Source organism: Meles meles, chromosome 3 (genome assembly GCF_922984935.1).
Source record: "Meles meles chromosome 3, mMelMel3.1 paternal haplotype, whole genome shotgun sequence".
NCBI lineage: Eukaryota > Metazoa > Chordata > Mammalia > Carnivora > Mustelidae > Meles > Meles meles.
Genome location: NC_060068.1, coordinates 76690894 through 76716663, shown reverse-complemented (window position 1 = coordinate 76716663; position 25770 = coordinate 76690894). Strand labels below are relative to the sequence as shown.

The window sequence follows — 25770 nt, the reverse complement described above, 5'->3', positions numbered from 1 at the left end:
TCTCAGGGTCCTGGGATGGAGCCTAGTGTCAGGCTCCCTGCTCAGCAGGGAGTCTGCTTCTCCCTCTCCCTCTCCCAGCCTCCCACCTGTGCTCTCTCTCGCTCCCCCCACCTAAAAAAAAAAATAAAATCTTAAAAAAAAAAGAGTTAGTTGAAAATATAACTCATTTGGCGATATTACCTATAAAAATCCAACTGGTATAATTATGGAAAATTAATACAAATAAAATTATCCTTAAAAATTTTGAGACTCTGCATATCAATTTCACTTTTTTTTTTTTTTTTTTTTTTTTTTTTTTTTTTTTTATTTATTTTTTTTCAGCGTAACAGTATTCATTCTTTTTGCACAACACCCAGTGCTCCATGCAAAACGTGCCCTCCCCATCACCCACCACCTGTTCCCCCAACCTCCCACCCCTGACCCTTCAAAACCCTCAGGTTGTTTTTCAGAGTCCATAGTCTCTTATGGTTCGCCTCCCCTCCCCAATGTCCATAGCCCCCTCCCCCTCTCCCAATCCCACTTCCCCCCAGCAACCCCCAGTTTGTTTTGTGAGATTAAGAGTCATTTATGGTTTGTCTCCCTCCCAATCCATTTCACTTTTAATTTAAAGTAGTCACCTTGTTGTCGAGTTGGGTCCATTCCACTTGGAAGTAATGGCTGACTTCCTGGGACACCTCCAAGTGCCTAGGATATTTAGTAAAACAAAACAAAAAAATATTCTAAGTATTGACAAAATAAGTACTTTAGCAATTCTCCTTTAAAATTCCTATAATTATAGAATATAGTATTTCACCAGATTTCTTATATTTCAAATTAATTGATAAATTTTTAGCTCTACATACCTAGTATAAGTTCTTAGTTCTAAAAAGATTCTACCTTGCTCAATTTTGTGGTAAATAAACTTCCTAGAAACAAAAATCTAGGCAAAATTGTCCTCTTTCATCCTGAGAAGTACAATGCCTTTCCTTCAAATTAACTTACTATGGGTACCGAAATAACGAATTTTGCTTCTTGAATGTAATCTCTCTATTTTCTACAGATTATTTTACTCATTTGGCATTACAATAGCAGCAGGACTAAAATGCCAAGGGGCCAATAAACTTTTTTTGTCGTTACATTTTCCCTAAGAAACCATTTAGAAAAATAATACTCCAATTAAGTTCAAATGATTTGGCTGAATGGAAAAAAGAACCAGAAGTGAAAAAGGTGGAGTGATTAACAGACAGGGCTTATTTTATGAAGGGTGTGATACTGGATACGTCCTGAATCACAAGTTTCTAACAGTTGTCTGAGCAGCCCTTAGAACTGGACCAAATATGTATCCACTCACATGAACATATAATCCTGACAAGTGGCAAAAATTTCTGTAAGATTCACCAATTTAACTTAAAGCAGAATAAATCTTCTCTACTTAGTGAAAAATTTCAAACATTTCGAAAGAAATTTAATAATAAAAATATATATCCAGATCAGAACTATTTTCTTAATCATTATCCCTTGGGATACAGTAGAGAACTGCCATTTCTCAAGCCATTTTTGTAATTCTTTAATTTTTTTCTTAAAAGCACACTGAATACATACACTACTATATGATCCATTCCCTGCTTAACTTTCTAGGGTAATTTCTTGCTGCTGCCCCTAACATTCTAAACTAAACTTCCCTCAGGTTTTTTCAATTAAGGAATTTAATCAATATCTAAATGCCAACCACTAAAAACAAAACAAAATAAACAAAAATAAATAATCTAAATGCCAACCACTAAAAACAAAACAAAATAAACAAAAATAAATAATATCTCATGTCAAGGAACTCAAAGACCCTTTTGTGCCTCTTGTTGACATACTTTAGATCTCAGTTTAGGGATCGGTTCCTAGCAAAATTCTTCCATATAACCCCAGTCTGGGATAAGTTCTCCCATTTGTTTTAAATTATGTATATATATATTTTCCAACTTACAAAAAATTCCACAAGCAGTACAAAGGATTCTCATAGACTCTGACACCAACTGCCCAACTGTCAACACTTTACCACATCTGCCCCTGAATCACTCCTTCTCCTTCTCTCTATATGCACTTGTTATCATCAATCTTTTTCAGAACCACCTGACAGCAAGCTGTAGACATCATGCCTCATCACCTCTGAGTACTACAGAATACAGTTCTCTAAACAAGGATATTCCCGTACAAAACCATAACACAACGTTTCAAGATAGGAAACCCACATTGATACAACACTACCATCCACTCCACCGACCTCAGCCATATTTGCCATTTGTCTCCACCATGTTTCTTTTTACTTTCTGTGGCCAGGATCTCACGGAACACATGTTGCACTTAGTAATTGTATTTCTTCACCCTTCTTCAAGCAGGAATTATTCCTTAGTCTTTCCCTGTCATGTCCTCAGCAGTTTTAGAATCTAGGTCTTCAATTCTACAGGATGATCTTCTGATGCTTTTTCATGACCCCAACTGAGGTCCTATTATCTTATAGAGATTCCTGAAGAAATGATGCTGTTGCTCTTCTTGGTGAATCACTTCAGAGGCACATGATGTTCACTCGTCCCATGACAGGGGATGTTAACCTTTTTCATCTGATTGTGTTGGTGCCCATCAGGTCTGTACACCATGGGATCATTAATTTTCCCCTCTGTAATTAGTTACTTTTAGTATTAGAGCTATTCCAAGATTGTCAGTATGCCATTCCTCGTCAATCAATTATCTACCCACCAGCATCCATTGACAACTCCTAAGCACAAGGATAGTTGCCAAATGGAGATATTCCTTGTCTATCATTTTATGTGGTTTAGTTGGCATTTCACTGTAAGGAACAACTTTTTGTCCACCCTTCCTTCCTATTTCAATCAATAGGTTGTAATTTATTATTATCATTTATTTTAGTATTCAAATATTCAAGATTTGGCCAGCGGGAGGCTCTTCAAGTCCTTATGGACTTTCGACACGTCTCCATCATATTTTGAGTATTTTCTTCCTTGGACAAGATGTTCCAAGTTGACCTCATATTTTTTTCTAGCCTGACTCTGAAAACAGACCTTACTCCAAAGGGCCCAGAGCCCTGATTCCCTCTAGTGGAGGACGACATTTAGACATCAAGATCTGGGCTCTCAGAGTGCTCATTTTAACTTGGCACACTACTTTTTGGCCCTCTCAGTAGATCCTGCACTAAGAATAAATAAATAAATAAATAAATAAATAAATAAATAAATAATAAAAATCTGTGACTGTACACACATATACATCTATGACTAACTGTATCTGTGTGTGTGTGAGGAGGGTACATACCCATGCCATAAATTCCTATTTCCCAGCACCAAGTCAACGGGTCAAATTCCAAAGTAAAACCCCAGGATTATTTTTAACCTTCTTTTTTTTTATGTTTGTAAATACTTTCTCTTACAGTGAGAAACCTGACTTCCATTGTCTTCAATATCTTTTAATTTTTTGCTCAGTGTATTTATTTGCTCAATGTAACAGGTCTCCCAACCACAACAAAAACCTTTTCTTTTTTCTGCCACCTCTGGATGACTCCTTCCTTCCTGAACATCTTAATATGCCAGGGAGGTAAGTGTTGCTTATGTGCTTTTATAGGATTTTATACCTCATTTTCATAGAACTTAAATACAATCATGGCTTGTTTTCCTCTCTGCATCTCCAATAGACTGTAAACTCTGAAGGGGTATGGAACCTATCTTGCCTATTGGCTCAGAGAAATATTTATTGAAGACAGAAAAGAAATAGATTGGACAATTTTAGGAATCATCAGTGATAAAGTCCTAGGATGAAATTGACTTCAAAGAAAAAAGACAAAAGATATAATCCTTCTTTAAAATGTTTTTATTTATTTGAGAGAGAGAGAGAACCTGAGCAGGGGTAGGAGTAGAGGGGGAGGAAAATGGAGGAGGAAAGAACCTCAAGCAGACTTCACACTGAATGTGGAGCCTCACGTGGGACTAAATCTCACAACTTGGAGATCATGACCTGAGCAGAAACCCAGTCAGATGCTTAATGGACTGAGCCACCCAGGTGCCCCACAAAAATATAATTCTTTAAAAATACGAAGGAGATGTAGGAAAGGAAAGTGAAACTGAATAGGAATGAAATTAAAAAGTGGACCAGGACCAACATTTTATAATAGAGGGTTTTTAAGAAGCAAGAAGTAGTCAACACTGTCAAAAGTTATATAAAAATTGAATTAGGAGAACTGAACTTATATGACTAATTAGCATTATCTTCAATTGTGAGTCTGGAATTCTTACTTTTTTAGGTCTCCAAGTGGTTGAAGTTTTATACTCTGGACTTAAAATCTGAATTTCTAACTCTCATTAAGGGCATCATGTTTTATCCCTGGAAACCATTTTCTTCAAACTTTTACTTTCTCCTGTTTATCTTAGAATATCAGAATAGTTGACAAGTCTTTTAGTTTCTATTCATCACTTAAAAATACAGCATACAATCTCATAGAAATTATGATCAATATCAGGTTGTCTTTCAAAAAGAGTGTCTTTTTTGTAAATCTAACTCTTCAGTCATCAGTGTTTGTCTTTTGGTAGGTCAGAACTCTAACTTTTAAAAAGTTTTTTTTCAGTCCTGGGATTACCAGATGATTGTTTGATTGTTTTGCCCACTAACAAGACCATAATCACCACATCCCTTAAAAATTTAACATTAGGAAAAATAAATTTATACATCTTGTGGGTTGATATTTTCATATTTTTAATATGCTAATCACATTCCATTCAGACTTGTATAACTAGTCACAAATTTTGACATACATTCTCTGTTCTACAAAACATCTTCACCTGACAGAAAATAACACTAATGATGAGGGCAGTTAATAATAACAAACACAATATCAATAGTAACATACACTTGTGTCTCCTTAAATTTATTATTTCATTCATTGCTTACAACAATCCCATGAAATTATTATTTTGAAACTATTATTTTTAATCATTCCTGATGAATCCAGTTTTTTTTTAAGATTTTATTTATTCATTTGACAGACAGAGATCACAAGTAGGCAGAGAGACAGGCAGAGAGAGATGGAGAAGCAGGCTCCCTGCTGAGCAGAGAGGCCGATGCAGGACTTGATCCCAGAACTCTGGGATCATGACCTGAGACGAAGGCAGAGGCTTTAACCCACTGAGCCACCCAGGCACCCTAAATCTAGTTTTAATACAGTAGTTTTCCCTTATCTGGAGTTTCACTTTCTGTAGTTTTAGTTAACCCATGGTATACCTTGGACCTGAAAAAGATGATCCCTCTTCTTATGTATTGTCAGGTCAATAGCAGCCTAAAGCTTTGTCACAACGCCTACGTCATTCACATCACATAGGCATGTGATCATTTGAGATCATCATAAGAAGAAAAGTGAGCACAGTACAATAAGATATTTTGGAAGCGAAATAGAGAGAGCTGCAGTCACATAATTTTTACAGTTTATTGTTTTAATTGTTCTATTTTTTATTAATTATTATTGTTAATCTCTTACTATACCTAATGTATAAATTAAATCTTAGCATAGATATGTATGCATAGGAAAAAATATGGCATATATAGAATTAGGTACTATCTGTGGTTTTCAGGCATTCACTGGAGGTCCTGGAATATATCCTCCATAGATAAGGGGGGACTACTGTTCATAAATTTATTAATTTGTTGATGGTTATACTACTGCTAAGAAGCAGAGCCAAGGCTTCAAATCAGATCAAATATTTCAAAGTTCTAAATATAGGCCTTAACTCCTAGGATTTAAAATAAATGAAATAATATGAAATTTTATTTAAACAGAAACAAGTGGAGAAATGCCTTGCTTCTTAAAAAAATTAGTTCACAAATAATGGGATTCCAGTGGTAAGCACCTCTAGGAACTTAAGATTCTGGTATATATCTCCTTGAATACCAATACCTATATTGTCTCCTCACAGAGACTAAATGCTCACTGATGATGAAAAAAAATACTGAATTTATCAATGCTTTTATGATATAATTCAGTTAGTAATTTTGACCTACCAACATTTTGGATGGGACCCCTCAATTATATGAAATGAAGTAGAATCATCTAATTAAGAAAGTTTAAAAGTAGAAAGGATTTTAGAAATGTTTGAGTCCATTCTCATTTTACTGGTAGGAAAATCAAGGCCCAGAAAAGTTAAGTGACTTGTTCAAAGTCATGCACTGCTGGACATTGCCTGTATTTGGACCTAAGATGCTTGACAAAAATGAGGTCCTTTCAACAATACCACACACATTTTTTCCTGCAAAAAGGCACTATCCATAGAAAAGATATTAAAATACAGAAATGTTATAGTCAGTATCAGAAAACATTTGTCTTCAAAGCACAGCTCACCATTTGACATGTATTTATTTTATTTCTCTTTTGTCTATCTCTCAGCTACTGCAAGTACACCACCGAATACACTAGTTCTTTGCCCCATGCAGCCATTTAAATTAAAATTAATAAAGTTAGGGGCACCTGGGTGGCTCAGTTGGTTAAGCAGCTGCCTTTGGGTTGGGTTGTGATCCCAAGGTCCTGGGATTGAGCCCTGCATCTGGCTCCCTGCTCAGTGGAGAGCCTGCTTCTCCCTCTCCCTCTGTCTGCTGCTCTGCCTACCTGTGCTCTCTCTCTAGCTCTCTCAAATAAATAAAATCTTAAAAAAATTAAATTAATGAAGTTTTTAAAAATGTTCTATTTGGTAGCGGTGAATTAGAATAACAACTCCACAAGAAGAGGGGTTGTCATTTGTTTGTTGGTGTATGCCTATAAGTAGAATGGTGCCTAACACACAGTAAAACTCAACAAATATTTGTTGAATGACTGATTATTTTTGAGACAGATTTCATATAGTCCAATAAAGTTTCCAATCAAATACATGGCAATGGACTTTTTTTTAAAACTTATATCCAAAAAGGGAAAATCGGTGATAAAAATGTTGTAAGATAATAAGATATGTTTTGGCACTAATAATACATTGTATGTTAATAAAAAAATTTAAAAAATTTTTAGAAAGATATGTTTTGGCAGAAGAAGTAAACATTGAACCAAAAAATTCTACGCACATAACTTAAGCAAAATTGTACATTTACTATGTTCAGTTTTCTTGGTTTAGGGAGGAGAATGAGTTTCTTTTGTGCCAGACATTTTGAGTTTGTGAATTTCCTATGTTCTACAAAGGTAGAAATTGTAAAGGTAATATATCCCAGGATACACTCATAATTCAAAATCATAAGAAAATGTTTTTTAATTGTTTCAAATAATCATTTAAATATATTAGTAGTGTAATTATCACAATAATAAAGAAATAAGAAGATCTCAATGACAGAAAGGGATATTTTGAACTGGCCAAAAAATTACTATATGCTTTCATTATTAATCACTGATTTATATTAGACAGGTGCAACATTTAATTTTTAAAGCTAGAGATTTACTATAGTCATCCTTAAAACTTCAGCTATAAGACTCCTATTATTGACTCAATGTAGTACATACTTCTATACGCAGCTGAGGTCTTAGTTCTTACAGTGATATCATTAAATAAAAGTAAAATTCTACACGTAGAAAATTTTATCAAGACAAAATTACTGGGAAAGGACATGCTACATGGCTTTTATTCTGAAAAGAGAACATGAAGTGTACTTTAAAATATAGGTAACTTATAGGAATATGTAAACTTATTTTCAGTGTATATTTTCTGGTATATATCTACCAGATATATACTGGTATATATACCAGTATATATGGGATGGGATGAGTAAACATCCCAACAACTTTTTTTTTTTTAAAGATTTTATTTATTTATTTGACAGAGAGAGAGATCACAGGCAGAGAGGCAGGCAGAGAGAGTGAGAGGGAAGCAGGCTCCCTGCTGAGCAGAGAGCCCGATGCGGGACTAGAGCCCGATGCGGGACTCGATCCCAGGACCCTGAGATCATGACCTGAGCTGAAGGCAGCGGCTTAAACCACTGAGCCACCCAGGCGCCCCCAACAACTTTTTTCTCCTCAAATGCCTATTGGTATTCTCCCTATGTGAAAAGTAATGAAGAAAATCTTTTTTAAGATTTGCCTATCTTTAGCATCCATTATGTTTTACATTTTATCATGTAAGAACTATATATTCAATATTAATGAAGGATAATCTTATATACTGAATAACCAGAAGAATAAAATATCTGCACTTTTACTTATCTATTATATACTTAATAATATCTTTTTCTAATTCCAAATGAAATACTTGTTTGATGCAAATTCTAAAATGCAGAAATAAAAAAGAAATCATTCATAATTCTATTATTCAGAAATAAAGGACATAGTCCTTACAGTCATTGACTAATATGTGTATGTGTGTGTGGTGAGTTGGGGAAACTATCTGAGTTTGTACAGTGATATAGAAGAGGTGATATACTACATGGGCTTTGTGACTTCTTCACAGCTGGTAATAGATCATAAACATTTTATTCTATCAAAAATTTAATTCTATTATATGCCTTTTAGTAGCTGCATGCTATTTCACCATTTGGATATGTCATCATGTATTTAACTACTCATCTACTATTGGAAAAATATCTTTGAGACTTTCAGTAGAAGGGTCAAATGCAATGTGTTTTTAGAATACCAGTATCAGCTTTAGAATATAAAATGGTCAACAGCATTAACCATGTCACATACCTGTTTACAGAGTTTCAGGAAGGGTCAGAAATAAAGGATAAACTAAAAATTCTATGGAGTCAATAAATCCATAGTTTATTCTTGGTGTCACTCATTAACAGTCTCTATATTTCTGGCTGCTTTAGTTTCCAGAGCATAGTGTTGAATAAACATTGTGAACTTTTCTGATTCAACTTTTTATCTAAGAGAAGGGTAAAGGCTTGTTCTACTCCAGGTTCTAGATATTGCACACCAATTACCTATTCTGACAGCTGAGCCAATTTCAGTGTAAAATTGTATAGTCAAATATTATTTTTTGGACTTAACTTCTATGTTGCATATGTTTTTATATATAGTTATTCTTTGCACTACTGTATATTTTCGTAATTCTACTTTTCTTCCATATTTTAGAGACCATTACCCCTTCCTATACCTATATATATTTTTTGGTAGAGTATATTACACCATCTTCCAAATACCCAGTCCTATAAATATACATCTAGTATAAAGCATTGTGAATTTAGTCTAGAACCATAAAAACCATCTCAGGAGAACTTAAGTTAAAATCTACAGTCTAATCACTAGAAGTCACAAATTCTGAAAAATATGTTTATTAAAGGAAAGTCTTTTACATATTCAAAATGATTAGTCAACACCATTGGAGAGTATTTCACTCTATCTTCTTAGATAGAATCTATCAGAAAAACAAATTTTAATTAGGTTATGATCATTCTAAATGAAGATGAAACAAAAAGATACTTAACATATTTGTGTTGTTTTTATATGCAACATCCCAATTAACCATCAAAAGTAGTTTTTCCAATTCTACTTTAATGACTACATAAGGAAACTGAAGAAACATTCTGTTGCTTGAAAATGTCATGCTCCTGAAAAGGTTAAACATTTCCTAAAACAATATGTTTACACTATTAACACTATTAATTTGCTCAGAAAATTCTTTTTAAAAATAGTATAAATGTAAATTATTACAGATTTGAAAGACAGATGCTTGAATTAATGAAGCTTAACTATGTAAATGTGTGTGGGGGATGAGTGGACAAAAGAGCCACTTGGACAAGAGTATAATTATTTTAAAATACACTTAGATAAAAACTGTTTAAAATTCTTGAGGAAAAAGAGTGTGAATTACAATTCTTTATTACCTTTAAAATTTTAATTGCCTCTTTAAAAAAATCTAAAGACATCATGTACTTGCTCTTAAAAAAAGTTTCAAACAATCTAGATTTACCCCAACCCGTTCCTCTTCCACAAAGTGTGTTTTCCAATTTAGGAGTCTCGGTAGATATGGAACCCAGCATTTTATGTTACACATGGCAGGCATTTCAACAACGCCAAATGCAGTTCCAATAATCCCATCAGATTTTCATCATCAATATGAAATATATGGCGTGAAAAAATTTTAGTAACATACTGGTACAAGAAATTGACATTTCCCTAATTCAGATGTTCAGGAACCTATTAGATCTACATAACATACAAGGCTATGGATAGGGCATCTGAAACATCATGAAGACTCCAATGAAAGATACAACTTTTCATCTCTGAGAAGGAAATTCTAAAGACTCCATCACCTATACAAGTAGATCTGACTGTCAATAATCACAGGTTCACCCACAGAGAAAACAAAATTCTCAAATGTTGCAACATTTGGCATCTGTGCATGCCCTTTTTCTATTTCATGCCATGTTTCCCTGGCCCTATGTACTGAACGCAGATTCAGTCTGAAGGGAAAAGCTCCTCCAGCTGCTAATGTGAGGACTCCCAGCACTATAACCATGAGAGGATCCGGCACTGCGGCCTGTTTAAAGCTCTCCCCTGGAGGCAGACGTGGGTGCCGGCATTCCTTGCTGTGCTCGAGAAGCAGAGAACACCAGCAAACTGAGACATTTCAAGGACACTGCATAATTTCAGCAAGAGTTAGGACAGGAGAAGCAGAACTCTGTTGCTATCAAATATGCTAGGAAGTTCAACTTCCTTGTTGCAATTTTGGCCAGGAAGGAAGAAGTTTAGATAGAAAGACAGTAAGAATGAGAAAATATTTACTAGAATAACAGGGCTTACTTTAGATCCTGGAAGATGCTGAGGCATACAATAACAGAATTAAATAAAGTAACAAAACAATCACTCTACATAAATATGCCACAAAATTAAGCATTTAATTTCTTCTTGTGTTATATAAATGTACATTTTCTGTATCCGAAAACTATAAACTCCTTGGAAGTAAAAATTGTGCTTTATTGTCTTTAGCAAATAAATATTTCAGGCTTTGAGAAAAAATACTATGTGAGAATAAAAGCTTATGAAATCTCAGAGCTCTAGTAGGTAAAAAAAGTTGGAAGATCTATTGCTAATGACTTATTTATTGATAGATCTAACCCTTCTAGAAGCAGCTAATTATATTCTCAGTATATCATTATAATTGGGCAAAACTGATATGAATATTATAACCATGATATTGGAACTATATTCTATAAAAATAAAGCAAAGTATGTTCAGAAAAATTTTATCACTCTCTTTTAAATAACAGTACTGAGCATTTACCAAAATTATACACACACACACACACACACACACACACACACACACACACATAATTAGGTTCAAAGTATACAGTAGACTTCAAGGCTCAGGAAACTTTTTTTCTGTAAAGATCCACATAGTAAGTATCTGAGGGTTGCAGGCTACATATAGTCTCTCATGACCACTCAAATCTACTGCAGTGTAAAAGAAGTCACAGACAATAGGTAAATGAATGAATGTTGCTGTTTTCCAATCAAACTTTATTCACAAAAACGGTCAGCCAACATATAGATAGTAGTTTGCCAGTCCTTGAAGGAGATTATGTATTACCAGAAGTAACACTCAATGGAATGGAGAAAGGATAATTTAATATTTTTCTAGGAAAAAATATTCATGACATTTTAAAAATCTTTACTGATTCTTAAAAGCAACAACAAAACCCACAGATGTAAGCAGCGCAATGAATCTTACCTGGTTAGGTATTCGCAACGGGGGCCTTGGACCTCCAGGGTACCGAGGTGACATAAAAGGCTATTGAAGTAGAACAAATAAATAAACAAAACAAAAAAAAGCACAATGTAAAATACGGATTTGAAAATAAACTATTTTTAAGACTTTTCAAATTATACAAAACATAAATCAACTTATTTCCCCATGTGGTTTCTTTCAGGAGAATAAATGCTTTTAAGAAAAAACAATCCAATTTTTTTATTTTGTGGAATATCTGGAACTTTTTCTAAAAAGAATATAAAAACATCAAAGATGACTAAAGTAACTAAAGCAAAATTTTTTTAAATGTTAGTTATTATTAAGATAATGACATTTAAATGGTGAAAAAAAAAAGGTTAAGGAATTTAGGCACCTGAATCTCAGCAAAGACTTCAGGAAGAAGCTTATTGGCCACATCATTATATAAACTGGGTTCTGAACATATACTTTGGACTCAATTATTCAGTTTGGTTATCAATTTCCTCTAATAATTTTAAAGTTGCAGAATTTCTTCACTTTTTCTTTCATACTTGTTTAAAATGGCAAAGAAATTTCTCTTCCATAGGTTTTTTATGGTGAAAAGAGATTTGGCTTTCCTTTTTCAAATGTCTGTTATAATTCAAAATTGATTATAAATTTTAAAGTTGAAATTTCTTTGTGTATTTTGAGCCTAGCAGGTTATGAGCTGTGTACTTTTAAAAAAAGAAAAAAAATTGGTCTTACATTAAAATTCAAGTCTATTTATCTTTTAGATAAATCAGATTCTGCTAAAATGTGCTGACTCTGTCAGACCAAAAAACATCTGAAAAATATCCTAAAAATAACATTTTAATTATTTTCCAATGTTGAGTGGAAGAATATTTTCTGTCACTCAGATTCAGGCATCGAACTTTTCAAAGTATATTCCTAACGTTATTCAGAATTCCATTTTTACAGAAAAATTATATAATTTTGTTTAATTATGTCACATTGTATAATTTACTTAAACTTAAGATTACTCCTTACATGTAACATTAAGTAAATTATTAACTCTAAATGGTTGAGTATCATAAAGTAAAATATTAAGAATGAAGTAACATAAATTAAAGATCAATTTAATAGAAGCTTGGGTGAGCCAAATCTATAGTACTTCACATAATTAAATTCTACAATCATAACGTATTTTCTTTTTTTTTTATAACATATTTTCTATAAACATTTTAGAAAACGAGTATGCAGTTCTTTCCTACATTTTGAAAACAGGGTTATCTTAAAAAAGTAGCATCTGAAAAATAAAATCCTAAAAATTTATGTTGAATGGACTGTTTCTATAATATTTTTTGGAAGATTTGACAAACCAACAAGAGGAACTTTAGAGTTAAATAAGCAATTCAGTTTTTTGCTTTCTGTGTTCTCACGTTAGACCATTATTACATGTTTTAACATGTTAATCTTTATGTTACTCAGGAGATAATTTTAAATGGACTGACAGGCTAGATTATTCAGGTAATACTGCCACCTCCAACTGATAAAACTTCAGTGGGTTTTGCATGTTTTATTTTCATGTATTTGATCAAAATTGTTTCTCTTTTACCCTTTCTAGACTCTACTTCAAACAGAATTAGTTAACTATACTGCCAACTAGAAGCTTATCCCAATATTCACACTCCGCTTTATTTTTAATCACCTGCTTTATTTTCAATCACCTGATTTCATAACTGCCTTTAAAATTCTGAACTCATTTAAAAAACTTGGTAATTATATACTGTATCATTGGTCTTGGGATGTTTGTCTTCCTTTTACAAAGTGATGTTTTATGAGACGTTTATTAATCAGTACATCAATATAGTTTTTGAAACATGGGAGAAATAAAAATAGGTTACTAATAATTCCTGTCTATGAAATTCACTTTGAAATGGAATCCGAGGTAGAAATTATGTTAAAAATATTATTAAATACCAAATACTGAGATAAACATTGAGATGGACCTTATCTGAAATAGAACATTTGAGATTTGCATATTCCTCTGAATGTAAAATGATGTTTTCAGTGTTAATATAATGGACTATCTGAAAAGAGAAATTTTCTCTAATCAATTGTACTGTGAATAAACATACTTTAATGGGATTGTCATACTCTCCTATCTGACTGTGAGACACCCTCCAGGGACCACTGGGCGGGAGAGGCAGAGCATGTGGTCGCTGGGAAGCTACAGACCTCTGTAGAGGAAGATTGGGAGAGAAAAAGATTCTCTCTTTAGTTCATTTATTTCCTCCTCCAAGTTCAAATTTATCTGGTTTTGGCAGGGAAAAAAAAAGAAAAGAAAAGAAAACCACTTATAAATTCCCATCTGTATCAATCCAATTAAAGGAAAAATGACAAAAATCTAGTTAACTGGAATAAAAACTTACTACCTTTATCTAAAATACAAAGACTGCTATGGGTAAAGCACTTTTGATATCAGATTAGTGCTGTTAAAACATAAGCTGTTACTATCCAGATTGATCATTACCTTAAGTTACCCAGTTAATCACATAGGTTCTCACTTGCCTACTTCTTGAGGTATAGACACAACAACTGAACCCATAAGTTTGTATATTAGCAACTGAAAATATTCAACTAATATTTGTACTTCACCATTCAGAAGCCAATTTCCTTTCAAGTATAATTCAAGATATTAAAACTAGTTTAAATTCTTTAATGGTAAAATACTAATCTAAGAGGTTACCAGCTGATAATATAAAGTGTATCTACTGACAGACATGTCATACTCTGCATTAATAGCTTGGGAAGACCAGGTTCTTCAAAAGAATTTTTGCCTAGGAAATACTCTTTATATTTGGGCGGAAAAGTTTTTTTTATTTTTAAGTAGTTTGAGCATTAAAATATTTGCCTGAAGGTATCATGATGGTGAATCAATATTTTAACTGGAAAAAGCCTTCACCCTGAAAAAGATATTTATAATGTGTGTGAAAAGAATATTTGGCTGGGAGTCAGGGCCTGGGTTCTAGTTTTGCAATAACTAATTAGCAGAGGGGGCCTGGGCTAGAAAACCTGCCAGGGCTTTAATTTTCTCAACCATAAAATGAGGGACTTGGACTGGATAATCTCTAAAGTCCCTTAGAAAAATGAACAAAACAAAACAAAACCAAAAACAAAACTCCATGATTCTGTGTTAATTATCTCCAGCATCAACCTTAAGGATACAGATTTGTATACTGTAAATAGCTATAAATATTTGAAGTGTGTGGGGGTGGGAATATTAGGCATATGTTCCTGACTCACAAACCAGTAGTATCAAGGAGCTGGAGAAATGTATTCCCATACTTTTCAGAGAAAACGAAAACCTAGTTAAAGAAGAAAAAGAATACTCCAGCAATGATGCACTTTGCTCAGATCAAAGGTCAATGGGAAGAATTAAAAAAAAAAAAAAAAAAAAAACAACGTATCAATTAAAAGGTATAGTAGCAATTCTTTAATTCAACAAATGTATGTTCAATACCTACAAGACACTTGGGCTAAGTTGTTGGGCACTGCAGTGAACAATGCAGATAAAAATCACTGCCCTCTGATTAAGATTTCTTAAGGTTCCTGTCTTGTAATTAATAGGAGAAGCAATCTTCTGGAAAAACTGCTTTCTCTATCAGTCCACTAATTTGAAGAAGTAGAATGTTCTCTTCACCAAATGGCAAAGTATCAATGAAAACCCGCAGAAAATAATATTTCAATCTGGTGCCTTCCCTCTGAAGTTATAATTACATCACCCTGACTTGATAGAACATGTAGTGCTATGAAGGAATGAAAATCAACGCTATGCTTTGGTTTTGGAAAAAAGCTTTCCAAATAAGGCAAAATTCATGGAGTCAGATTCTTTATAACACAAGATAAAATGAGTAGCACTGTTTGTATTCTGACATATGGAGACTACATTTATAGACAGAAATTCTCCTTTCTACATGTTTCAGCTATCTGCCCCCCAAAATGGAATAACCCAAAGTGAAAGGAATAAAAACATATACAAAGCCTGAGAATTCAATAAAATTTGGTGACTAAATGAATGGGGAGAAAAAAAGTTTAATAGAAATACAAACCAAATGTTCATTTCATTTCCTCTGTTTTTTATAGAAAATCTCATACCATTCAGAATCATAATTTATTTCAGAATGAATGTCATTTAGTCTTAAAGGATTATTATTTTCCATTATAATAAGAATTATTCATGGAATTTTAAACTTCTGCTTCCCTAAAAGAGAGATTTTCCTTTATTCTTTGCCCTTTTTGCTAGTGGAAGGTAGTCCGTGTCTTCTTATTTGATCTTTCATAAACCCTTAGTGCTTTATGTCAATGCCCTAGGAATTAGAAAGAACCAACTCTCTTTCCTCACTTTAGCTGAAGTTAGATTGCTCAGCATGATTCTTTCCTTCTTGAAGATCCCAAATATTCCCAATGGAATCATTTTATAAATAATTTACCCACCCTGAGAAATAAAGAAAATAGAAGTGAAGGCTATAGAAATACAGGATAGAAGAGGAAAACTAAGGACATTCATGAAAGAAGAGTTGACAAGATTTGACAATGCACTGGATATATGGAGTGAGAGAAAGAGAGGAATCAAAGATAAATCCCCAATTTTTGGCTTGAGGTTATTCTTTTACAGAAGTGGGGAAGATCCAAGGTTTAAGTGATACTTGTAATCTGATTTCCATTCTAGACTGGGAGCTTCTCACAGGCTGATGCCATAACATCTAATGTGGTATTTAGCACATACTAGGTATTCAGCATATTTTTTAAATGAATAAAGAAATATGTGGTATCTTTAAGCAGAAGGAGGATAGAGAAGCACAGAGTTCGAGTATTTCACTTATGGCTTTAAAGGCATTGGGACAGGGGAACAGATTTTCTTCCAACTGAACCTTTGTGTTATTGTTGATTCAAGATGAGTTTTGGGGGGACATATATATAAAAATATTCAACTTAAAAAAAGTAATTTACTTATCCTGAAATTATAGGTGCTAAGAACCACTTTAAGCCCTAACTTCTTTTAATATCTATGATCATCTTAAATGACACATTGCTCAAATGTTAACTGTAATATTTTCTTTTAAAAAATATTTATTTTTGGGGCGCCTGGGTGGCTCAGTGGGTTAAGCCGCTGCCTTCAGCTCAGGTCATGATCTCGGGGTCCTGGGATCGAGTCCCGCATCGGGCTCTCTGCTCGGCAGGGAGCCTGCTTCCCTCTCTCTCTCTCTGCCTGCCTCTCTATCTACTTGTGATCTCTCTCTATCAAATAAATAAATAAATAATCTTTAAAAAAAAAAAAAAAAAAAAAAATATTTATTTTTTTTTAGTATAGCTTTAACTACATTTGAGTGTGGCTGACATACAGTGTTTTATTAGTTTAGGTGTACAACAGTGATTCGACAAGTTTACACATTATGCTATGCTCCCAAGTGCAGCTACCATCAGTCACCATAATATTTTCTTAACATTTTAATGGTTTTTCTTAGAAAACATATAACCATGATTTATTCACCAGAATATTCTGTTTCTTGAGACTACCCAATATTCTCCTTTCTCTGCCAAGTAAATTTCTACTAATCTCCCTAGGGACAGTTTAAATGTCACTCCCTCTCTGAGGAATCTCTATAGGCTCTTCCTCTTTTGACTTCTTAGCACTTTGCTCATACCATTATCCTACAGGACTCAGTGCACTGCAGTATAATGTGTGCCCTGATATGAAGGAAACCCACTTCCGAGGGTTTCCGAGAACACAAAACCACATCAGAGCAAGAAATTATCTTTTTTAAAAATATTTTATTTATTTATTTATTCATGAGAGAGGCAGAAGGAGAAGCAGGCTCCCCACTGAACACGGAGCCCAATATGGGACTCGATGCCAGGACACTGGGATCATGACCTGAGGTGAAGACAGACGCTTAATTGACTGAGCAATCTAGGCACCCCAGAGCAAGAAATTATCTTAATGTCAAGGTAATTAATCCATAAAATAAAGCTGGTATTTCCAAGAATCCTTAAAGTTGATACAGCAACTTATCTCTCCCTCTCTCTCTCTCTCTCTCCTTTTTTTCCAGGGGGAGAAAGTCAGGGCGGGGGGGCAGAGGGAGAGAGAGAATCTTAAGCAGGCGCTACAACCAGTGCAGAGCCCCACACAGCAATGGATCTCACAATCCCAATATCATGACCTGAGTCAAAATCAAAAGTTGGACACCCAACTGACTGAGCCACCCAGGTGCCCAAATCACCTTATATCTTATTTTAAATATCTCAATATGACTTTAGAAACTCTTTATTTATTTATTTTTAAAGACTTTATTTTTAAGTAATCTCCACACCCTACTTGGAGCTCAAACTCAACCCCCTAGATCAAGAGTCAGATATTCCACCAACTAAGCCAGCCAGGTGCCCCTAGAAAGTCTTTAAATATTAGTCTCTGAGAATAAATTGATAATAAAGAAAATTTAAAATCATTAAAAATAAGTTTCTTTAAAATGCCACTTAAGCATTTTCTATATACTATTTATATATGTAACATATACAATTATCTAAGTACTATATTTTATTTAATCAGTACAATTTAGAACAAATTAGTGAAGATGAGAAGAAAAATATCGATTTCTTTAGAATGGACAAATGTAACATTTAGAAGTTTGAAGTATGTTCTAAAACACAATTTTATAGGACTTACCTAATGTAAAGTAACTGAACTTTTCTGAGGACAAAATTATTCATGTGAAATTTGCTTCTAATTTTGAAAAAAATAGTGACTTTTTAAAATGACTGAAAGAACACAATTACCAAGTTTTAGAAAATATGAACTGACAATAATTTCAAAAATGCTCACTTAAAAAATGACCTCCTCACAGAATTACTCAACTGAAGTTTTATAAGTTTTATACCGTACAATTATAATAAAATCTGACTTATAAAATTTTATTTGGATGTAACTTTTGGGTGTATTTTATAGCACAAGGTTTTACTTTTTAGAGTTTACTCGGTCAACCTCCTTATGTAAAAGGAAACCAAAGACCAAATTTCTTAATTGCCATTTTAGTTTTCTTATAGAGGTAACATCTTGCTACAGTAATACCTTTAAGGAGTGAAGGCAGGTACACATACTTCATTCTTATGACCAACTGACCATAAATAAATTGCCTGACTTGGCACTTCCTCCTCGGCCCCCCAGCAACTGTGCAACCATTCACTTAATGCAGAATTCCTTACCCTTGCTACCACTCAACCAGGAAAAGCTGAAAAGGCAGTTATATTTCAGGTAAGCAAGTTAATTTGCATATAAAGCATTAAGTAGCATGTGTTCTTGATCCACTGAACTGAAAGAAATGCGACAACTGAAATAAAATCAATTTAGTAAGCTCTAGCTCTCTTTTCTTACATATTCTTGGTAGAGTTTTGATAATATATGTTGTCTTTAGTCTACTTATTAGTGTTTTTAAGTCACATGCCAAAAGGCAATAGAAGATGAGAACAGAATGGTGATAAAGGAATGTGGTGTTATTAGAAGAGTACCATCATGATAATCAAACTGTTCATTATAATCTGATAACTTATAATGAGGTTCATGAGGAAGGAAAGGAAGTTAGCACATTCTAAGAGAGAATGTACAGAGTTGCATTCAATAAATATTTGGCTGGTTCCATAGCTGGCTCATTGACTAAGTGAATGAACAACACTGATGGAAGAAAACAGCCAAAGATGGAATAAAGTTTGGTTCTCTTGCATAAACTCTCACCTGACCAATGTGTCTTGTTGAAAATAGGTGATACCTGGGGTGCCTGCGTTGCTCAGTCAGTTAAGCGTCTTCCTTCAGATCAGGTCACGATCACAGGGTACTGGGATTGAATCCTGCACTGGGCTCCCGGCTCAGTGGAGAGTCTGCTTCTCCCTCTTCCTCTGCCCCTGCCCTCCTCACTGCTCATTCATTCTCTTTCCCTCTCTCCCAAACAAATAAAGAAATAAAATCTTAAAAAAAAATAGGTGATATCTCTTGCTGTTATAAGCAGGAAGCCACAGGATTAACTGGTTTGTTCAGTGAATACATGCTTATCAATTATGTATAGAAGGGAAAACCCTGCTTGTTTCAGTAGGATAATTTATATCTTCCAGAGGACATAATAAAAACAGGAAGGAACGAAGTGTTGACCCCAAGAAGATGCTGAATTATAATTACAATATCCCTATCAACAATATCTAAGAGAATTTCTCACGGAGATGACTAATAAGGCCTTTTACCCCCTCCTACTCCTTTCAGGTTTCTTTTGTTATTTCTGGGGTGTCAGGTTTGACAAAAATGTTTCTTAGTTTTATAAACTGGAAGTACTTAGTAGCCAGCTTTTAGTATAAAAGGATGTCAGGTTAATTTACATATGAGTGGCAAAACAAAAAAGAAAAGTGTGGTACTTTAATTGAACTTTTCCTGAAGGGAAGACCAGCCTTGAAAAGGGCTATCAATTTCTCACTGCAGTTCAGCTCTCAGTTGTTTCCTACAGTGCCGCGCCTACACAAAGGACCCTACCTCATCTTTTTAGACTGAAATCTATTCAGAGAGAGAGAATCCTCAGGCATGTCAAAGATGACTACGTATTTTCTATCCATTAAGAAAAGGCTCAGCATTTTAGTAAGAACATTAAACGTTCTGTCTTATCATATTGTCTTTAGCCCATAACCATCTTTAATCCAAAATCTAAGAAAATGGTTATTTGCCAAAAAATAATCTTCTGTCACCATTTAGGCAAAAACATAAGCGGCAAAGTGACATACAGGCAGGAAAAATATTATATTAACTCCATGTAGACCAAATGTCTAGCTCACTTGGTCCTGTGCAGTTATGGCCTTAGACAGATTAAATCCTTCTGAAATTTTTTTATGTACTGTTTAAGCAGACAAAGGGAGTAAGTAAGAAACAATTCTATGACATGAAAATTATTCTAGAATCTTGCAAGGGAAAAACTTCTCCCCAACAAAATTTCTGGAAATGTTAAATATGGCAGGTTCTAATTATTTTTTATAGTCCTGGAAAGGTAATAAAAATATGTTCACTATAAGATTTTACCCAAAGCATAAACATTCCTTTAAACACTAAATTTCCTTTTACTTGCTCTGTGACCATTTTTTAGTTAATTCTTCTCTTTACTGTACAAGATTTTCCTTTATATATGTTTCACTTTTTTTTTTTTTTTTTAAGAGAAGGAGGTGGGAAAAGGCAGAAGGAAAGGGAGAGAGAGAATTTAAGCAGGTTCCACACCTAGCACGGAGCTGACTCAGGGCTTGATCTCACAACCTCAAGATCATGACCTGAGCCAAAATTAAAAGCTGAATGTTTAACCAGCTGAGCTACCCAGATACCTCAGATTTTCTTAGATAGATTTCTATTCTCTATTTTTCAATTCTGTGTTTCACTTAGAAGTAAATCTTCTTTCTTAATTGTGCTTTCTTGAACAATAATGTGCTATCAATAATAAATAATATTGATAATATTATTTTGAAAAATCTTTAGTGTTGTGACTTCTGCATTTCACCACAGCCATCTTTCATATAGTAAAAATGTTCACATATTTTAATTTTTATAATTCCATGAGATGCTTCATGAGTTTTCTGTAGAAAAGTAATGAAGCATAAATTATACATCAAATAAATTTCGTCAAAGTTACTTTACAATTCATATATCTTAATTTGTTTAGTTTCTTTTCTGTTTTCCATAAAAACCTCCATCAGACATTACTGACACCCCAGTGGATAAGACACTCTTGATTAACACATTTTAATTCCAACTAGTATTAAACTAATTTAGCTCACAAAATGACATACTTGTGCTAGCGCATTCTGCTGATAAGCATCAATATGTAGCTTATCTCCCATACATCTTACATATTCTATCATCATCAACACTTAATTAAAATAACTCATATAAAATAACTGTAAAGTATTACCAGATCCAGCTTCCTAGATGTTATTTTTGTAAGGCTAATCCAATTGAGCACAGTCTTATAAGCAGGTTGATTCTTTTGATATGGATTTAGTCGACGCATCAAAATTGCTCACTCACATTATGGTTCTTTTCAAGAAGATAAGACTATTTCTCAAGCCTTCATTACACATATTAGAGGTGTGTGGCAATGGACTTCTGGACTGTGAATGGGGACCATGCTGTCTGTTGGTCTAATAAGCTATAATAGTTTGATACCATTCTATAAAAAAGCTTTAATAATTTGTTTTAGATTAATTTATGTTCACAAATACATATGGACACATTTTTTATGTTGTTGTTGTCCATGAGGCAAGTAGCTGGAGTCCTACATAAGCTGAATCTGGCTCTGTACTCCCTCCCACTACTGACTGAAGTCCCAGACAGATCAGCCCATCTTAATGCATTTAAAAAAATTACATTATGGGTATGAAAGTACATGTTTGGAATTTATAATTTACAAAGGAAGCTATAACAATCATTTTTCAAGACCACTCTTATTTTTTCATTAAAGAATGCAAAAGTATTCCATTCTTCCTTTTCCCTATTTTATATTCATACTTCCATCTAAATGTGCCCCAGATGAGAGTACAGAAGAGAGGTATTTTAATTTATGTACATGTACCATTGGAAAAAAAGTTAAGAAAGAAAGAGAGAGGGAGGGAGGGAGGAAAGAAGGAAGGAAAGCACGCTACTTTTTTCTTATCCTTCTGAAAATATGGTAGAGAAGATTCTACTAATTAAGCAGTAGTCTTTTCAAATTCTCAAATAGCAGTAAGAATGTGAAACAAACTGGCCTATGGTCTTGGTCTTTTAATACAAATGGCAGATTATATATATATATATATATATATATATATATATTTACTTTCTTTAAAAATGAAATGATACTCTCATATTCACTTGGTTACTTTCCTATAAACATAAAATCTATACTTAAAGTTACACAGCTCATGTCTAAACTTTATAGAATAATCTTTCTACAGAACAGGTTTTTATACCAATTGTTAATGCACCAAAAAGTCTGTTTTGAAACTAGAGCTTACTAATTCGACTAATGACAGCATGTATATTAATTGCACAAATTGCAAATTGCAGAAAGTGAAGTTATTTCTCCATCTCCAATTTAAAAGACACATTTTGATATATAAGTCTTAAATAGATATAGGTACACAAAATTGATAAGACAAATTCAAATGGAAGATAAATTTACAGATGTCAGTGAAATGTACAGAATACAAAAATGACAGAAAACAGGTAGTATTTACATTTGCAAGCACTCAAAGTAATTAATTCTATTTTATTCTTTCTTGACAAGCATCCTAGTGTTCTGATTACTCTATTTCCTGGCATTGTATCTTCTACTCAAGATTATACCTGCTCACTTATAAGGGACGACAACTGGCATGAGCCTATATGCTTCTTAAAGGCACCAGCAGAGCTGTTTTCTTTGTTCCTCGGCAGGGATGAACAGTTGATGATAGCCAACACTTCACTCCCAGCACCATTTCTTTGGCCTCCCTTTTCTACCCCTTCAACCACTGCCTCATCTCTTGCTCTCCCTTTAAAGCAAAACTCTGGGTGTGCCTGGGTGGCTCAGTGCGTTAAAGTCTCTGCCTTCAGCTCAGGTCATGATCCCAGGACCCTAGGATCGAGCCCCACATCAGGCTCTCTGCTCAGCAGGGAGCCTGCCCCCCCCCCCCACCTTCTGCCTACCTCTCTGCCTCCTTGTGATCTCTCTCTCTCTGTGTCAAATAAACAAATAAAATCTTAAAAAAAATAAATTAAAAAAATAAAGCAAACATATGAGCTGGGCACAATTATTGTCTCCGATTTCTGTCCTTCCAGTTTATCCTGAATCTACGTTTATTTGGCTTCCATGCCCATCACTCCACAGAAACTGGCCTGATGAAGGCCACAGGTTACCTCTTTGTTAAATACAACAGTCAACTGTCATTCTCCAACTAATGTGAACTATCAGTAGCATTTGACACAGCTGATTATTCCCCTCCTTGAAACATATTCTCTGTGTGGCTTCCAGGATAGCACAATGCCTGGCTTTCTTCTCTCTCGGACTGCTCCCCCATTCTTCTTTGGTGGTCCCTCCTCATCTCCCTGACTTCTTGACATTCGAGTGCACTCGGTCCATGGCAGGGGTTTTTGTTTCTATCAGTACTCACTATCTTGAGGTTTTCATCCAGGCTCATAGCTTTAAATATTATCCACATGCTAATAACTTCCAAATGACTCTAGCCCAAGGCTGAACCACAAAACTGCAGAGGGATAGGCTGTTCCCTGCTCAACATCTCCTGAATATCTATGAGCCATCTTAATCTTACCAAGTTCAAAATTAAGCTTCTGGTACTCCCCCTCATACCTCCTCTTGAAAGTGTGACCTACATCAGTAAATGTCGACTCCATCCTTCCAGCTGAATAAGTCAAAAGCCTTTCGGTCACCCTTGATTCGTCTTTTTCTCTCATGACACATTTCCAGACCATCACCAATATCTGTTGGCTTGATCTTCAAAATATATCTAGAATCCAACCACTTCTCACCACTCTTACTACCTTAGTCCAGCCCATAACAATCTCTTGTCAAAATTTTCCAGCAACATCCAAATTGGTGTCCCAATTTCCACCCTTCCCTCCTATAAACTAATTTCAACAGAGCAGCCAGAATACGACTATTCAAACCCTCCATTCACAGTAAAACCCCAAATTCCTACAATGACCTACAAAATGCTACTTTCTATTATCTAGGACTTCATATCGAGCTATTCTCCCCAGCAGACACTACATTTTAGCTACCTGGACCTTCTGTTGTCCCTGGAAAAAGCTAGTCACGCTTTGAACACAAGGGCTTTACATTTGCTTGTCCCTCAGCCTATAACACTCCCCCCAGATGTCATATGCTTATTCTCTCACTTTCTTCAGGTCTTTACAACAGGGCGTCGTCTTCTTGCTGAGCACTGCTCTGGCTACCCTATCTAAAACTTTGGCAATAATGTCTATTTTCCTTTCAGGTTTCATTTTTCTCCCTAGACCTTATCATAATCTAATATATCATATTTATTTTGTTACTCTCTCCCTTAATAGACTCTAAGTTCCCTGTGAGCAGGGATTTCTATTTATCTTTTTTAGGGAGCACAGGTGGCCCAAGGTCAAAGCTAGGCAGCCTGCCCTGGGATGGCATCCCACCTTGTAGTCCCCAGTCATATCTCTAGGAGCCTGCCTTTCACTGAGCTGCATGCCTGTAAGCTTACTCCCTCAACTGTCACCTCCCTACCCCACCCACCTCCTTGAGCTGTAGTAAATGTTTGGTGCTGTATGTCATCAGCCATCTTTGCCAGTGGTTCTCAAATTTTAGTTTGTAAGACCCAGCAGCTAAAAACAAAACAATAACAACAAAAACACAAAAGATTTCTGCCTCACTCCCTACCCCCCAAAATTCTGACATACGAGAAGTCAGTTGACACCCAGGGCTCTCATGTCAGTACTGCATAGAAAACACTTGGAGAGACATTGTTCTCTCTTTACTCTTTAGATTTCTTAGAAACTATCTAGTGGGGGGCAAATTATGGCTCACCCAATAAGTGTGGCCTACCATTTGCTTTTGTAGATAAAGTTTCCCTGGAACAGTTTTGCTGCATAATGTCTGAGGCTGCCTTACACTATAAGGACACTACAACAACAGAGTTGAGTAGTTGTAACTTCAAAGCCTCCAAAGCCTAAAATATTTACTATCTGGCTTTTTACAAGAAAAAGTTTGTCAACTCCTCATATAGATACAAGATAAATTATATCTGAACACCACCTAGTGGTAAGCTATCTTTTAAAAAGGCTAAAGGCAGGGGCACCTGGGTGGCTCAGTGGGTTAAGTATCTGCCTTCGGGGGCGCCTGGGTGGCGCAGTGGGTTGGGCCGCTGCCTTCGGCTCAGGTCATGGTCTTGGGGTCCTGGGATCGAGTCCCGCATTGGGCTCTCTGCTCAGCGGGGAGCCTGCTTCCCCCTCTCTCTCTCTGCCTGCCTCTTTGCCTACTTGTGATCTCTCTCTGTCAAATAAATAAATAAAATCTTAAAAAAAAAAAAAAAGTATCTGC

At 34.8% G+C, this 25770-nt stretch overlaps 1 protein-coding gene across 4 annotated transcripts in view; it reads right to left on the bottom strand.

The window, feature by feature from the left end:
• Positions 1 to 25770, bottom strand: part of SSBP2 (single stranded DNA binding protein 2) — a 305659-nt gene that overhangs the window by 52103 nt on the left and 227786 nt on the right. For all 4 annotated transcript variants that reach the window (XM_046000543.1, XM_046000544.1, XM_046000541.1 and 1 more), the window contains 2 exons: positions 11675 to 11734; positions 618 to 684 (listed from right to left, as the gene is read on the bottom strand). In XM_046000543.1, coding sequence (XP_045856499.1) covers positions 618 to 684; positions 11675 to 11734 — 127 coding nt within the window. The remainder of the gene's footprint in view (positions 1 to 617; positions 685 to 11674; positions 11735 to 25770) is intronic.